The following is a 17,459-nucleotide window of genomic DNA, read 5'->3' as shown; positions in this document are numbered from 1 at the left end:
ATCTATTAATACAAACAAAGCAAGACGCAATCATCGCATTCATGATTGAACATGATGGTTGCGGGGCGCGCAAGAACAACGAACAGAGCATGATCATGATATAAAGAAAATAACATTACTCTATGCGCGCTATGATAACTAATGCTACTCGCCATCTACAAGGCTTCAGAACGAGCAACATATGAAACGAACAAGCAAGGGCAATGCGCCCCCGATCACGCAGAGCGTGATCGGGGCCGCATGGCACTTACCCGATGAAAACCCTGTAACAGGGGAGGCGATGCGCCGTGAGTTGTTGATGAATGATTCTCTACTTCTTATTTATTCGTGGTACATATTTATAGTCCGTAGACTTGTTCTCTTTTAACTAACCCTAACCAAACATGACACGAATCCTAACTACCTATATCTGAGTTTACACGGCCTTACTGGCCCCAAACACCCGTACAGGGTCCGATCCGCAAGCTTACCGTAACCATCTCCTAGGCCCTTCTTGCTCCATGGCCCACTTTTGGCCCATCTAGAATATGGCGATAACAGTGGGGTAATCGATTGAAATGATCTTTTACTTCTTCATGGATCCCACCTTAGAAATATGCAAGTAGCTAAACATTGAAGCAATCTGTGCTATATTATTAAGAGGTGATATGGCTTGGTTTGCACCTTGCTAAGAAAATAAATGTTGTGGCTGCCGTTATACGTCCGCGCTGAAATGAACTGTGAGCCGTGTAAGCCGGGTGAAGTAAGGGCCTGTTTGTTTCAGCTTATTTTAGTCCCAGATTATATAATCTAGCTTAAATAATATGAAGAGTAAACAAACAGTCAGATTATAGATCCAGATTATTTAATCTGAGGGTCAGATTATTATAATCCCATAAGCACCTCAAGGGATGCTTATTCTAGATTATTTTGAACAAAAGACCCACTACCCTTATAATTTTGCACGAATTTACCCACCATGTCACTGGGCTTCCCCACTCGGTCCCTCCCGATCCCCCCCTCCTGAGCGCCTCCCCCCTCCTGAGTGCCTCCTCCTGAGCGCCTCCTCCCCTCCTGAGCACCTCCTCCCCTCCAAACCCTAGCCGCCGCCGGTCAAATCCGGCCGGATCCGGCCCCTTTCCAGCCGGAATGGAGCCCAATGACGTGGAGGAGACCCTCTCTCAAGCTTTGGAGTACCAAAACTCCCTGAGGCGCGAGCTCAACTTCGATTGGAGCCAAGAGGAGGAGGAAGAAGCAGTTGGCGCCACGTCGGGTGGTGGTGGCGGCACGGACGGCAGCGCCCGGGGGCGCCGCTCGGGTGGTGGCGGCGGCTCTGATGGCGGCGCCCTGGGGCGCGGCTCGGGCGGCGGCGCCCTGGGCCGCGACGCGCAGGGGCAGGGGCACGGCCGTGGCTCGGGCAGCGGCTCTCTGGGCCGTGGCGCACAGGGGCTGAGGCTGGGGCGCGGCTCGAGCATCGGCGTCCAGGGCACCGGCGACCCAGCTCGTGGACGTGGAAAGCGACCTGCGCAATCGTCTTCAAGTGGAGCCGTGCGTCCTGTTCGTGGATGTGGTCGTCCTTGTACGTCTCAAGCATACAGACCTCCACGATCAACATCGGTCGATATCGACCATGGCTCACAGCCCATCGACGTCACCGATGACAATCTGCATGACACCACACAGAATAGCAACATGGTAATTGCTTCTCCAATGTTCAATTTTCAACGTGCCATGCATTGCTTGTAGGTTTATTCATTGGTTGTTCATGCATTGGTTGTTGTTTCAATGAGTAGAAAGAAGTTTATGACAAAGCAGATTGGACTTTCGACAACACTAGAGTTTTTTGTGAATTATGCATCCAAGAGATCGATGCTGGGAATAGGGCAAATGGCATCATGACCACCAGAGGATACAACAACATTGCTGAAAAGTATAGGATAGCGGTCGGTTTGCATCATTCAAAAGTTCAGTTGAAAAACAGATTAGACTTGCTTAAGGGATTGTATAGCTTTTGGCTTCAATTACTTAAAGATACCGGACTTGGTTGGAATGAAGCATTAGGAACGGTGGTTGCATCGGAGGACTACTGGAATAAGGCAACAAAGGTATATATGAATCATTTCATCACATACTTTGCCTTGTTATTGCATTCAGATTTGGAGACATGATTCATTGTTATGTATGCAGGGCCATCCAACATGGAAACAATTGAAGAGAGGTCCTCCAGATCATGAGAATTTGTTACAAGAAATGTTTGGAGGCATTGTTGTGGATGGCTCTAGTGCATGTGCACCCGGTGAAGCGGTTGAAAGGAACGAAGATGAAGGGCTTTCTGCTGGAGATCAACAAGGAGATGATACTGATATGTATTCAACACCTCCTTCAACTGCCCATGTTCCGAACAGAACAAGCTCGCTGAATCGTGCAAGTGGTAGTACTGCGACTTGTCCATTGAAGCAACCAAAGAACCAAATGGTGAAAGTCATGCAGAAAATTCATGCCACTTTGGAGAATAATTGTAAAATTGCAAACAAGGTCATGCTAGGTGAGCACTTGGAAGAAAAGATCAAGGAAGTTCAATCTATGGCAGTTCGTTGTGGAGCAAGAGAAGGATCAGCTGAACACTTCATGGCAACGCAACTATTTAAGAAACCTGAGAATCGAGCCACTTTTAAGGCATTCGAAACCAATGAAGGGAGGCTTCTTTGGTTGAAGAGACATTGTGATAATGCTAGCTTTATGTAGAATCATTTTAGTTTCAGGATATGAGGATCTTATTATGCATTGAACCTTTATTATGCATTGAACCTTTATTTCTGATATGTCATCTACTGAACCTTTATTTGTGATATGTCATCTACTGAACCTTTATTTGTGATATGTCATCTACTGAACCTTTATTATGATATCTTGTTCGTTGTAGATGAATGTTAGTTCAAGTGATGAGGAGGATATGTCCATGAATGTTGCACTCGATCGAGTTGAGACTTTGAGGAATTTTGAGACAGTTGCAGCAGGATTTGGTATGTTCTATGCTGAAAATTACTTGACCAAATCTGCAAGAAAAGTGCCTATTATGTCTGGGTATGATTGGGTTATGATAACCCTTAATGATCCTAAAGAATGCTATGATATGTTTAGGATGAGTCGTCCTTTGTTTGACAGATTACATGATTTGTTAGTGTCATCTTATGGGTTGACATCTAGTAGCAAAATGTCATCTATTGAAGCTTTAGGGATGTTTTTATGGACTATTGTGGCGCCTCAATCATTTATTCAAGTGAAGAATAGGTTCACAAGATCAAAAGAAACCATTAGTAGGAAACTTGATGAAGTGTTGAATTGTGCATACTGCATGGCAAAAGATGTTGTGAAGCCTATAGATCCTAATTTTACAACACCTCATCCAAAGTTGCTAAGTGATAGGTACGCACATATTTTAACAATTGTATAGGTGCAATAGATGGAACTCACGTTCCAATTGTTGTACCCTCATCAAAAGTTGTTCAACATGTGGGACGACATGGATATCCGACACAAAATGTGTTAGCTATATGTGATTTCGACATGAGGTTCACATTTGTTGTTGCGGGATGGCCCGGATCAGTGCATGACATGAGAGTATTCAACGACGCTTTGCGCAAGTATGCCAATATCTTTCCTCATCCACCACCTGGTACGTATATATTAGCATAATGGATATTGTTTTTATTGTGCAAGTATTGACCGTGACTCATAACAGTTTGTAAATTGTAGGAAAATTTTACCTTGTGAATTCAGGATACCCAAACCAAAAAGGTTATTTAGCGCCATACAAAGGTGTGAAATATCATTTGCCGGAGTTTAGAGCTGGACCACGTTCAAGTGGAAAAAAGGAGGTATTCAACCAATTGCACTCCTCTCTTCGTAATCACATTGAGCGTTGTTTCGGTATCTTGAAGATGAAGTGGAGAATTCTTTTGGACTTGCCAAGTTATCCAATGTTGAAGCAATCAAAAATAATTCATGCATGTATGGCTCTACACAATTTCATTCGAGATAGTAAAATGGCCGATGAGTTATTTGATCGGTGTGATCGAGATGAGGATTACATGCCTATTCCGTCAACTCATAATGCCAGCGGATTGGGAGATGAGGAGGGAGCCATGAATGACTTTCGGGATCAAATTGCCAATGCGCTATTTGCAAGGAGAATGTAATTTTATTTTAACTATATTTTGTTGTGGACAAGATATAATTTCGGATTTGTCATTTTATTTCAATTCGCGTTGAACAATATTTTATTATCCCATACAATGTCATAAATGGATGAAGAAGGCCAAGTAAAACAACTAGGGGCATTATTGTCTTTATATTTCTAAAAAAATAAGCTGAGTACCACAGGCATCCACAGATTATACAATCTGAATTATATCCATAAGCTGAAACAAACGGGTACTAAGTTTTTCTTTTCTTCCGCCGTGAACCCGTGCCAAACAGCCCTACTCTCTGTCTAGTACTTTCTGCTGCCCTGCTACAGCATTACTAGCATATACTGCACCTCGAGATGCTCCGGCACACCGGGCAGCTAGACGACGACGCGACCTCGCTCTGTTTGGCTCGGCCAGACACCAACGCGCCCGGAACTCGCGTCGAGTCCGGCCTGACTCAACTCGAGGCACCAGACCATTCTCGAGAAGCGCGCCGTTGCCGTTCGGGGAAACGACGACGGGCCGAGCCGATCCGATCCCCCGTTCCCATGTCGTCGCTTCCGGGGCCCAAACCCCATCGCGAGCGCGCGCAAACCCATCCATCCATCAATGCCGCCGCATCCTCGGATTCCCCTGCGCCCCCGCCCGCCTGTCTCCCCCGTGCCGGCCCACTGGGCTCCACGCGTCCCTGCCGCCCCGACCCCCGCGGCCCCACCCCACCCCGGTTCCACGCCAGCCGATGCCGCCCGTCCCCCTCCCCATTTCAAATCCCACCACCACCCACGCCGCCCCCAAACGGTCACCCGTTACGTACGCTTCGCTGCGCCTGCGCTCACCGGACCCCTCCCCGTCGAGCCGGCCCGGCACCGCCACCGCCACCGCCCCGACCGACCGATCCGGCCGGCGGAGGGCGCGGCATGGCCTCCCCCAACCCCGACGCCGCGGGGATGCAGTCCGTGGCCGCGGCGGGGGCAGGGGAGGGCTCGTCCTCGTCGTTCGGCGCCGTCGCGGGGGCGATCGTGGCGGCGGGGGAGCAGGCGCCCAGGAGGGCCCTCGCCGTGCGGAAGGAGCGGGTGTGTACGGCCAAGGAGCGCATCAGCCGCATGCCGCCCTGCGCCGCCGGGAAGCGGAGCTCCATCTACCGCGGGGTCACCCGGTACGAGCCGCGCACGGTCCCCCTGCCCCCTGCCCCCGTCCCCTTCCTCCCCGTCTCCATGGCGCTATTGCTACCGGCTGGGAGCTTAGGCCGTTGCTAATCTTCTGCGCGCACTTCGATCGAATGGCTCCTTGGTTGAATCTCCCGTGCTAAATCCCTCCGTCTGGGATTGTCATGTCGTTCCGGCGATTCGGGATCTACTGTTCGCTCGCGATTCCAATAACTTCGTAGCTGCGGTGGCTGGAAATGCGGCGATCTCACGTCCTCAAGGAGCTTGACTCGTTTAGCTAAGCTCGCTTGACAGAGTTGAGTAGTTGACCACCGATCTTAGTCAGTATGCAGTCTCGATTAATTTTGGCAACCACTGGCACATCGGATTTCCGCACGGTTGTGGCTCAATGCTGTTTTGTTTAGCGTTCACTGTTCATATTGCCCAGGGTTACTTAACCACGTTTAAGACCGATCGATATGGGATCTGTGATGGACTGTTGGTGCGCTGGTGATTGTGGTTCTGCAGAGGCTTTTCTGGTCGTGTTAAAATGGTCTCATACTCTGCTGCTATTGTTGCATGGGTGCTTTGTCAATGTAATATATAGAATTTTGAATTCTTCTGAAGCAATTTCGGCCAGGCTTGCCGAATTGAATATTTCTTCTGATTCTCTGCACATGAAATATTTATGAGTTAGAATGATTTAGCTCTGTTTGCTGCTGCTACCAGCAATTTTAGCAGCCAGCTTCCTCTACTAATACTTCTGTCATGACTGAATAAATGAAACTTTTATCACCTTTTCTCTGTTGCTTGCTATGTTTGTAAATAATGATATCGAACTGACCTTGATGACTCCTTAATAGGCATAGGTGGACTGGTCGATATGAGGCTCACCTCTGGGACAAAAGCACGTGGAACCAGAATCAGAACAAAAAGGGGAAACAAGGTATGCATGGATGTCCAATACAGAGTTGTGGCAGTTGTACGTGTTCTTGAAATTCTGAACATATTGGAACTGGAAGATGTGCATACTTATTTCTTACAACTTGATTACATTGAATAGATAGTTTGGTTGTATTTATGTTGAGATCAGGCTTAAACAGATTAATCTTCTTTGAGTTAGTAACTTCTCTCTAATATCATACATTTTGGTTGCATGTACGGTATAGTCAAAATTTTAATACTTTCCCATTGATATCTTGAATATTGTATTCGAATATTTAAATGAACCGAACATATTTTCCTCTGGTTCTATAATATTGCTGTTTGGGTACTTTTTATAAATTAACCTGGCAGAGTCAAACCTCAAACCTACATCTTGGAGACCTTGCCATGTCCAAAACGACATTTCTTTTGGTGACAGAAAGGAGTCCTTTTTCAATCTAACACTTGACACCAAACATGCTTTCCACCTTTCCCGCAGCAGCGTGAATCAGTTGGGTTGTTAGAGAATAATGATTATTCTTGCATTATGCCATAGCAAGACATGGATGGAAGTAAAGAACTATGCCTGCTGCTGTTTCCAAATTTCTATCATTTGTCTGTTTTATTTCATATCTTTGGAAAATGCATGACTGTATTTACTTAGAAATACGATTTTCTTTCTAGTATTTATTGCTGTCTCATTAATCTGATTTGATGGAATTGTTTCTTTTGCATGGAAACTACATCGCACAATTGCTATTGCAGTATATTTAGGTAAGTGGCATCCTGGTGTTAACTTAATTTGCAGAGTTGCTATGTTTTTTCTTAATTATTATCTTTTCTGTGTGCAATAACATAGGTGCATATGATGATGAAGAGGCTGCAGCAAGGGCCTATGACCTTGCTGCATTAAAATACTGGGGAGCTGGAACACAAATTAATTTTCCAGTAAGTCATTTATACTTGTGTGCTGAACTGATTGTGAATCTTGTTCTTGAATTGCTGTAAAGTTCTCCCACTTTATGTTGAGATTAGTTTTTTGTCATTAGAAACTGTTTAATTCAGGAAGCACATTGTGGCTCAACTATATTTTTGGGGATACAAATATTCCTTATTTGTTCCCAGCATTGAGCAATGAGCATATATGCGAAGAAATTGTAACAAAGCTATTGAGCAACGTAGTTCTGTAGTTTCAAAGTTGAGTTTCAGACTTATCAGATTTAAGATGTGTCTATATCATGATTGTTGGCTTATTGCCGTTCCTTTATTTTAAATTCAATAAAAGTGTGGTGTTTGTATATCATGCTTGCACTAAGGTACCTGCTGTACTCCTTTCGTATTCACATGACAGATGAGAAATACACTTCCCAACCTAAAAAAGGAAAACTAGACCGGTGGGAGAAGAGCCTCTCTCAGACTTTGCTTTTAGAAGCCTCCTAGACACAGCCGGTCTACAAAACCAAAGGCTGCCTGCCCAAACGGCGCTCAGCAGTTGTAGACAGTTTGCACAGCCACGGTCCTTTTTTTGTGCAGAACCATCGCGCTACAAGCACGTCTGCAACTCTTCCCAACCTATACTTCAATTCTTATACATAAAATTCTATCATTTATTGTAAAATGGCATTCAAAAATGGATGTTTGCATATTATAGTTGCACAACTGCAGCTTCTTTTTTTCATGATTCAAGTTGCTGGACTGGATGCTAAGAATGTTCAATAACAAATGTCTTCTGTAGAGTGTGAGAACAAATGTATCGACACACATAGTTGCTTCATTTGAGACTTGTACATATGGATGCCGATGAGTTTCCAATGTAGAGCATTATGCTTATTTTTGTTGCATGCTTTTTGTCACAGTAGTTAATTGAAGTTATGCTATCTTTTCTCAGACTTATGTTCATTATATGTTTGCTTATTTAGGTCTCTGACTATGCAAGAGACCTTGAAGAAATGCAGATGATCTCCAAGGAGGACTATCTCGTGTCTCTTAGGAGGTATATTTGTGCATTTCTGTTGTACTATATAGATTACTTTATTCTGATTAAGCACTGACCAGAAGATCCATGCATTGCAGAAAGAGCAGTGCCTTCTCCAGGGGGTTGCCAAAATATCGTGGGCTTCCTAGGTATGTGTCAGCAATGGAGATCCTATCCATATTAGTGGAAACTACCTTTTTTATTCTAACCCTTGATTCATTCTTGATTAAAAAAGGTACAGATGGTACCTCTTTTATTAGGAAGATTTGACCTGACTCCTAGAAATATATATCTATTTTGTATATCTTAAAGGAAAAAACCCAGATAATATAGTTACTACCAACTCCAAACCCTAAATTTGTCGTAACTACCTTGTGCTTGAATTTCTTAGTACAATGTCACAACAGTAAGTTCAATGAAGTCTGAATATTGAAAATTCACACTGTGCGCATCATCATGCAGGCAACTGCATAATTCCAGATGGGATACGTCTTTGGGACATTTACTTGGGAATGAGTACATGAACCTTAGTTGTGGTCAGTCTGTGAAGACTTCTACTCTGTTCTTTCTAGTTGCCAAACTCTAATAGAAACTCCTATAAGATTGTGTGACTAATGTTTTTAATTACTTTAAAAACTACAGGTAAGGATATCATGTTGGATGGAAAATTTGCTGGAAGCTTTGCCTTAGAGAGAAAAATTGATCTTACAAATTACATTCGGTGGTGGCTACCCAAGAAGACAAGGCAGTCAGATACATCAAAAGCAGAAGAGGTTGCTGATGAAGTCCGAGCTATTGAAAGTTCAATGCAACAGACCGAACCATATAAGCTGCCCTCTCTTGGCCTCTGTTCTCCTTCAAAGCCCTCTTCAGCAGGCTTATCAGCATGTAGTATATTATCTCAGTCTGATGCCTTCAAAAGCTTCTTGGAGAGGTCTACAAAATTATCTGAAGAATGTACCCTCAGCAAAGAAATTGTTGAAGGAAAGGCTGTTGCCTCAGTACCTGCTACTGGACATGATACAGCAGCAGTTAATATTAACATGAATGAGCTGCTAGTGCAAAGAGCTACTTACTCAATGGCCCCTGTTATGCCTACACCAATGAAGAGTACCTGGAGCCCAGCCGATCCTTCTGTTGACCCACTTTTTTGGAGCAACTTTGTCTTGCCATCTAGTCAACCTGTTACAATGGCGACAATAACAACAACAACGGTTTGTTCCTCTCCCAATAACCTAGATAAACTATTGAAAGATTTTTCTTTTTCTGCCTTTTCTGAATCTGACCATTGATTTACGACAGTTTGCAAAGAATGAGGTAAGTTCAAGTGATCCATTCCAGAGCCAAGAGTGACCGTACATGCTTACTGCAGCAGGATATTTGGACTGGTAAGTACAGACTAAAAATCTTAATAGTACTTCATGTTTCCATTTCTTTTTCATTAAGTTTGGTTTTACATGTTCTACTTTTTATGTAACACCCAAATTGGGGTAACCGGACAAGAAAGGGAAACTCCAGAAATTTATGAACTGGTTGAATTGTATTTTCATAAGAAAATATAAGTAGCATAAAAGATTTTTTTCCCTCGAAAATTAAGAACAATTATTCTTCCTTTCAAAAACTGGTGTCGTTTGTTGAAGTAATTGATGATAGGTCATTAACATTATATTGCTTTAAAATTAGTTAAAAATGATCGTGCTGCGGCATGATTTAACATTTATTTTTTCTGCATTTTAACTTGGATCAATACATGATGTTAGGGTAATTCACATAGAGATGAACACTATTATGTGTAACCTGTGGCATTATGCATGATAACAAATATGCTTACAGAGATTTCACCAGGAAATTCATAATGTGATTGCAGTAACTGTAGGTTACTGCCAAAATTGATAGGTACACAGCACAAAAAAAAAACTTAGATAGATAACCATTATAGTAACTAAGATAGATAGCCATCATAAAAAAACAACATAGTGATACATTGGAAAAACCAAAGTAGAATGACTAATATGTCCCCTACTCCCCTTAGCTTCTTGATATTCTTCTGTATTAGATAAAAACTTTGGACATTTCAATTGATGAACAGGTCAATGGCAACATTCTGTGCTTCGGCTGGATTCCTTTTGCCCAGCTTTTGATGTCAACTTGTGAGCAATACTCCTTGTGTATCCATACTTCATAGGACATGAATAGAAGGTAAGACAAGTGCAAGCATAGTTATGTAATATACAGTGGCTAGTTCCCTGAAAAGTGAGATTTAGTTGTAGAGCTGTTTGTACATATTGCGGTGATTGTTTCAGCTAAGAGACAACAGATTTGAGAAAGAGATCCAACAAAATGATGCAGCTTTAATGGTAAATTAGTTATTTTTGTACACATTTCCAAGTTCTGAGCGAAACGGTATGCTTGCATGATCTCATGGACAACTTCCTTTGCAAAAAGACTGATGTTTAGGGAGTAGTATAAAGTTACAAGAATGAAGAACAGGACTAGGCTTCGTTATCTATTGGAACAGAATAGCAGTAATCAGTGGTTTCAGTGAGATTTCGAACAAATAATTTCATGTTTCAATTTTTTATAGGTTTGAGAGTGGTTTCATCCCCACGTCCAAATATATATGTTTTAAGGGAAAAAGAATTCTTCCCAAGCCTTGTTATTAGGTTTGGAGATTTGAATTTGGAAGAATACTCCAGTTTTTGTAGGAGCTAAACTGACCCTTTGCCACCCAAAATATTTCTTAGCACTGCTTTGGGGAGGGACTGAGGACCAAACATGCACTTGGTTGGAATTGAAAGCAATACTAAGTTGAATTTAAAACATGGAGCAAGGTTTCAGCTCGGGCTGAGTAATATTTAAAAAGGGTTAATTGGATTCATGCCATTGTAATTTGCACAGTTTTGAAAAAAAATTATCACACTATTTTGATATTTGGAACCATGCCATTATAATTTCAGCTTTGTTCGAAATGTCATTACAATTTGAATGGTATTCACAATTGTGTATCTTTAAGAACACAAGTACCAGTATTAGGGCATGTTTGGATGAGGGGGGCTAACTTTAGTCCCAATCACATCGGATATTTGGACACCAATTAGGAGTATTAAATATAGACTTATTACAAAACCAATTGTATAAATGGAGGCTAATTCACGAGATGAATACATTAAGCTTAATTAGTCCACGATTTGACCATGTTGTGCTACAATAAATAATATGCTAATGATGGATTAATTAGGTTTAATAGATTCTTCTCGTGAATTAGCCTCCATTTATGCAATGGATTTTGTAATTAGTTTTTATTTAATACTTGTAATTGATGTTCAAACATCCGATAAGTTTAGTCCGGCGGATGCAAACAACCCTTTACACTGAGAATGTAATCTGGAGTTACATTACTAGGGGCCATGGATCCTCTCATTTTTAGAGGAATTAAAATCTACTTAATAAACTAGGCTATTTGCTTAGAATTTGATATCCCATTACTTTCCAACAACTTTCCAAAGTTTAGATATAAGTCTATCATAAATTCATACGATGGGAGATGTAAATTGATTCTGTGCACCACCAAACTATGTTTATATTCCGTAACTTATAGCACGTTTTTTAGCTCACTCCTTTAGTAGAAATATAGCACATAAGTATCTCCCTCGTATGGCCAACAATAATATACAAATATATTATATATATAATCATATTAGTTTAATAGATTTGTGTCTAAATTATAATTATTAGATGAAATTCAATTCCAATGTTCCACATGGAGCCTTAAAGTACTCTAAAGTACTCTAGACGGAATATCCTAGAGTTCCTTGTAGAGTTCGAGTTTTTTCTTCCTTTGAATCTGCTAAACTTCGCTCATGTGGTTCTCGCCCCCCTCCACTTTTTCTTGTTTTCCACCTCACGATGTGTTTCATGATTTGCGCTCTGGACAATGTTCCCCCCCCCCCCCCCCCCTTGGTGATGATAAACTTCTCCGACAACTTTGGGTTCTGGGTGTTGGATCGGGGACCCGAAGTTCACCACGTTTTGGACATTGACACTGAGTGTGTCGGCGGCTCAAGAAAGAGCTATTTAGCAAAACCGGTGACTTGCTGGAGACGAGCAAGCAGGATAGAGCAGGCCGGACGGCTCGGCGGAAAAGTTCATCGGCGGCAGAGGGGAGGGGGGGAGTTGGGGTACGAATGGTGCCGCGGTGAAAGATCATGTGAGAGGTCGGGACAAAACACCTGAAAAGTTCCCTTTTCTTGACAGCCCAGTGCAACAGCTTAATCTCTGAAATCCAGTCTACTCCGGCAATAAGCAGCTTCAGTTTGCACGCATGAACCGGCGAATCGTTAGTGAGTGATGATCAACAAAGGATAGGAGCGAGTTCGCCGTCAGTTTCACAAATCAGAGAGAGGAGACGATTCATGCGACGAGTTCAATTCGTCCTCGCAGCCATAGTTTTGCGTGTTCGTATCGCGCACGGGATTTCTTTCCGAAGGAAGCGCAACAGGGCGAGGATTTCTTTCCAAAAAATGTGTCGGACTCGGATACCTCAGCCTTCACCGAGACGGTAGCTGACTTACTGTGACAGCTTGTTGCCTCCACCGATGGCTACGCACGCCCATCTGAGGGTCGGAGTCCGAGTTCGACTCGGTGTCAGACCGCTGCCGTCGAGCGCTATATAAACATGACTCGCGGCTCTCCATGCTTCAGACATTCCATCTCAATTCGCCGATCGACGTGCATTCAGGTCGCTGCAAGGGCGGGCGGAAGAAGGTAAACTATCTCCTCGTCCTCCGCACTGCGTTCTCTGTTCCGACGAAGAAGATGGGCAAGAGGACTCTGGCCATGGTGGTCTACGACCCCGCCGCCGCCTCCCAACAGCGCGACGCCAAGCGGGCGCGGCGGCCGTCGGCAGACGCCGGCGCTGTGGTCCCGTACGACGTGCAGCCCATAAACGCCGTCCCCCTGAAGGCCATTGCGCCCCGGCTGCCCCGGCTGGCGCCGGCACCCGCCGTCCCGGAGGAGCCGCCGTGCCTGCGCAGGCACATCCTCCCGGCGCTGGGGCTCCGGGACGACCTGCCGGTGCACTTCATCGACCGGAAGCGCGTGACGGGCACCGACCTCAACGCGCACCAGAACCGGTTCCGCATCCCGTCCGACGGCGTCCTGGGCCGCCTCCGCCCGATCCTGACCCCCGAGGAGCTCGACGCCGCCAGCCTACTCCACGACCCAGCCCCAAGGCCGCGGCGGCGACCCGAACCGGACGAGCTGGAAAACGTCGCCGCCGGCGACGACAGTGAGGCCGAGCATCTGGAGCAGGGCCAGACGGCAAGGAAGAAGAGGCAGGGGAGGAGGCACGGCGGGCTGCCCGTGCGGCTGGTGGACCTCGCCGCCGGCGCCAGCGGGGAGCTGCTGCTGTCACGGTGGGAGAGCACCGGCGGCACGGTCGTCAAGGGGGAAGGGTACATGGGCTTCGTCCGCCGGTGCAGCTTCAGGGAGGACGACGCGGTCGAGATCTGGGCCTTCAAGCAACGCGCGGTCCGGCTCTTCGGCGCGGCCGTGTGCGACGAGAGCCACCTGCATCTTCTCATCGTTAGGAGGGGTGGCTCGCAGTCGCAGCGCAGTAGCAGTGCCTCTACTGCCCACGCCAAGAGTGAAGGCTAGCCGGTCCATCAAGATTCAAGACGTCGTTAGACAAATTTCCAGGACAGGACAGGACAGGACATGCTTAGTTATTTGACAGGTGTAGTTTCTTTATGTAAAAGTTAGTTAGGTATTTTATTTGAATGTACGCGACTGTACACTGTAGCATCGAACCATGTATATTTTCTAACTTTACCCTGTTGAACAATCATCTGAAAGCAAATTATTTTAGATGCGAACAGAGTCTCGGCTCTCGGAAATTTCTTTTATAAACAAGGTATAGATACGTACCCTCGCGTATATATATGTACACTCAGCCCTTATAGATACACACACATAATTTTGCCTTCATTAGCATCTTCGAAAGTCTGTGCCAACAGATCTCGAGATTAATAAAGTTAACATATGCGTCTCGCTGTCGTCAGACATGTTGTCTGCCATTAAAAGAATAGAATAGTGATGGTTAAATTCTGAAATAAATCTAAAAAATACAAGCACCGTGCCAACTTAAGTGGATATAATTCATCATAAGAAACCTTACCACTGAGCTACGCTTAATTCACTCGGCTCTTGGTCAAATCAAGCAAATTCGTCCATTCGCGATCTAGTTGACAATTCCACAACGATGGCACAGGTTAGAGTACATGATATAGCTAGATTTAATTTCATATTGTCGAGGGAGAGGATTTACGCGCTTGGTCACCAGCATCAGCTTTGTTAATCTAGGTGCCGACTCATCACTCGTATATTTCTTTTCACGCTACGGCTCCTAAATGGCGTACCTTCTCTACCGAGAAGACACATGTAAAAAACCTTCTACATGGATGCCGTGCCGTCCCTAGGACGATCTAGTTGACAATTCCACAATGATGATAAAGGTTAGAGTACATGATATAGTTAGATTTAATTTCATGTTGTCGAGGGAGAGGATTCACGCGCTTGGTCACCAACATTAGCTTTGTTCATCCAGGTACCGACTCATCACTCGTATATTTTTTTACGCTACGGCTCCTAATGGCGTACCTCCTCTACCGAAGACATACGTAGAAAACCTCCTACATGGATGCAGCGCCGTCCCTAGGGGCGTACGGCCTGTACAACATGGCAACATATCAGGTGCAAACGAGGCTGTCCGTGCAAACCCGTGCAAACAAACTAACAAAAGTTGCAAAAAATTCTCAAAAAAATTATGTATATACTTCATAACCTTCCTTACCACTGTATAAAATTTCAAGTTCAAATTCATCATATGTTAAGAGATACAAAAAAGAGAAAATTCTAAGAGATAAATAAAAGAGAAAACTCTTAAAACTTTCTCTTTTTTATCTCTTAACATATGATGAATTTGAACTTGAAATTTTATACAGTGGTAAGGAAGGTTATGAAGTATATACATAATTTTTTTGAGAATTTTTTACGACTTTTATTAGTTGGTTTGCACGGAGTTTGCACGGACAGACTCGTTTGCACCTGATATGTTGCCGTACAACATATAGGGCTTCCAATTCATTGCTAGGAGTCCCAGTTTCAAACGCTTCAGCCCATTATACCATTATTGGATGGATAAGAGCAGTGATAAATTCATTCTTTTAATAAATTTCCATTCTATCATCTGAAGTGTGCGGTCGGCTCAACTTTTATATGTATCTAGTAGGGTTCTACCTAGCTATGGTCAATTATTTTACTACTGCCTTGTTACATGAAAAGGGAATGGACTAGTATATGCAAACAAAAAGGATAAATTGATGATATCATTGCATATGTAAGTTACTTTAAAGTTAAAAAGATAGAAATCTAAAATTAGATATGTAAATTAAATTCTGATTGTACCATTATATTTCTTATGATAAGAACTTCAATATAAGACCATATTTGATTATGTTTTGAATTTTATTCTTTAAAGAATATTTTTTCATTAAGCTGGAGCACTTGACTACTGCTAACAAATACTGAAACAATTAAAATAAGTGATTGTTTCTCTCAGAATACAAGGTTAAACGTAACATGCGAATACTATGAATAAAAGATTAAACATCATGGACATTTGATGGTATATGACAAATAAAGAAACTTTATGCATGAAACAAATGATTGCATTCCGAACTGAAGGAATAAAAATTTATCCACTTAAAACAAATTATATGAACTCGAGTAACAAATAATTGTGCAACTAGAATAAGTTATACGAACTTACAGAACAAAATTTTTACAATAAAAAACTTAATAGTACATGTGGAATAAATATTTGTACAATTGAATCATGTACATTGTATACACAACATGATATTATTAACTATAGGTAATAATGGAAAATTAAGTACAAGAAATAATAGATGAATGAAACTAAAATGAAGAAATAAATACTAAATGTACAATGATAAAAAAGAACACAATAAGAAATAAGAGAATGGAAAGGGAAATTATTAGATATGAAATAAGAATAAGATAAATGAAATGAAGAAATGAAATATTAAAGAAAGAAGATAGAAAAAAAGTATGTTTGCGAAGAAGATAAAAACAAAAAGAATAATATATTTCATGGTAGGAACTATAAAAAATGGTGCTACAGAGCATTGAGTTTTCACAAGAATAAAATATATGTTTGTGAAGGTCCATTTATGAAAAAGAAAAAAGATAAAATTAAAAAATAATAATTACAAATTGATTAAAATAATATATTCACAAGAATTAGAAAGAAAACATGAAGGAAAGAAAGAAGATAAAAAAAGGGAGCAAAGAAGGAAACAAACAATAAGGAAAAATAAAAAGAAAAAACTGTAAAGTGTTGTGTAGCAGGCTGGTAAGCCAACAGAGCCCGATAGGACTATGGGCATCTCCACCACCAGATTACACATCTCTATCCTTAATGTATTGAAAAACTGCTTTTTGGGTGATTGTACCTGCTCCAGCAAAATATGATTTTGGATATCAAAAGTGAAAGGAAAAAATAAAGAATAGAGGATTTAACTCAATCGCTGGGGATTGATTATGAGCAGCATCATTGAAGCATTGATTTTAAAGAACAGTATTGCTGTTTGAGTAAAGATTACGCCATGTAATATATTATATGTATATATTACTATTATTTTGTATTTTGCTAGACCCCATTTTAAAGATTGGTATAGGGTGCATGGATGACATGATCCTCCCGGGGCACCTTTCCTGGACTACTTTAACATGGCCAACTTAAGTTGATGGTGGATGCCAATAAATGCTAAAATGCAACAATGTGTATTTTTTTTTACAAAATACATCCACCTTACAGGTGCAATTGAGAGAATGTACCGATTGCAATTGAAAGAATAGAGAATTGTAACTAGACGGAACTGATTATAACTGAGCGCGAACGAGTTGCAACTCAGACCGACCCGATCTTGGCAAACCAGTTGCAACTGGACGCAAACCAATTATTGGTAAAACGACTAAAGGCATGGGGGAGGGTGTTACGCTGGCCTTGGCAAGGCCCTCTCACAGACGACACAGCTCTGGCTTGCCACGACCGGCATCGACCGCACTCCAAGGCTCTCAAGCCATGATGTATGCATGTATAAATACCAATTCAATGGATCAATAGAATTACGGTATGCAGTATGAAATTACCAATTCAATGGA

At 42.6% G+C, this 17,459-nt stretch overlaps 2 protein-coding genes across 2 annotated transcripts; both read left to right on the top strand.

Annotated features, from left to right (window-relative positions):
• Positions 1-1,128: 1,128 nt before the first annotated feature.
• LOC112885328 lies at positions 1,129-2,724 on the top strand. The gene is made up of 3 exons (XM_025950966.1): positions 1,129-1,674; positions 1,773-2,084; positions 2,167-2,724. The coding sequence occupies exons 1-3, from the start codon at positions 1,129-1,131 to the stop codon at positions 2,722-2,724; spliced, it is 1,416 nt and encodes a 471-aa protein (XP_025806751.1).
• A 2,362-nt stretch (positions 2,725-5,086) lies between these two features.
• Positions 5,087-10,715, top strand: LOC112886759 (AP2-like ethylene-responsive transcription factor At2g41710). The gene is made up of 10 exons (XM_025952748.1): positions 5,087-5,325; positions 6,178-6,260; positions 7,004-7,012; positions 7,098-7,186; positions 8,158-8,231; positions 8,312-8,362; positions 8,676-8,749; positions 8,856-9,427; positions 9,516-9,601; positions 10,303-10,715. Exons 1-9 carry the CDS (start codon positions 5,087-5,089, stop codon positions 9,564-9,566), a joined length of 1,242 nt encoding a protein of 413 aa, XP_025808533.1. The 3' UTR covers positions 9,567-9,601; positions 10,303-10,715.
• Positions 10,716-17,459: the final 6,744 nt, after the last annotated feature.

The sequence above is a fragment of the Panicum hallii genome, chromosome 3 (assembly GCF_002211085.1).
Source record: "Panicum hallii strain FIL2 chromosome 3, PHallii_v3.1, whole genome shotgun sequence".
Taxonomy (NCBI): Eukaryota; Viridiplantae; Streptophyta; class Magnoliopsida; order Poales; family Poaceae; genus Panicum; species Panicum hallii.
The sequence above is the reverse complement of the archived record's forward strand: the minus strand, read 5'-3'. Positions and strand labels throughout refer to the sequence as shown.

Coding starts and splice junctions, on each gene's coding strand:
- LOC112885328 (XM_025950966.1), top strand. CDS start 1,129: ATGGAGCCCAATGACGTGGAGGAGACCCTCTCTCAAGCTTTGGAGTAC. Junction 1,675..1,772: donor CCACACAGAATAGCAACATG/GTAATTGCTTCT, acceptor TTCAATGAGTAG/AAAGAAGTTTATGACAAAGC. Junction 2,085..2,166: donor ACTGGAATAAGGCAACAAAG/GTATATATGAAT, acceptor TTATGTATGCAG/GGCCATCCAACATGGAAACA.
- LOC112886759 (XM_025952748.1), top strand. CDS start 5,087: ATGGCCTCCCCCAACCCCGACGCCGCGGGGATGCAGTCCGTGGCCGCG. Junction 5,326..6,177: donor ATCTACCGCGGGGTCACCCG/GTACGAGCCGCG, acceptor ACTCCTTAATAG/GCATAGGTGGACTGGTCGAT. Junction 8,363..8,675: donor AAATATCGTGGGCTTCCTAG/GTATGTGTCAGC, acceptor ATCATCATGCAG/GCAACTGCATAATTCCAGAT.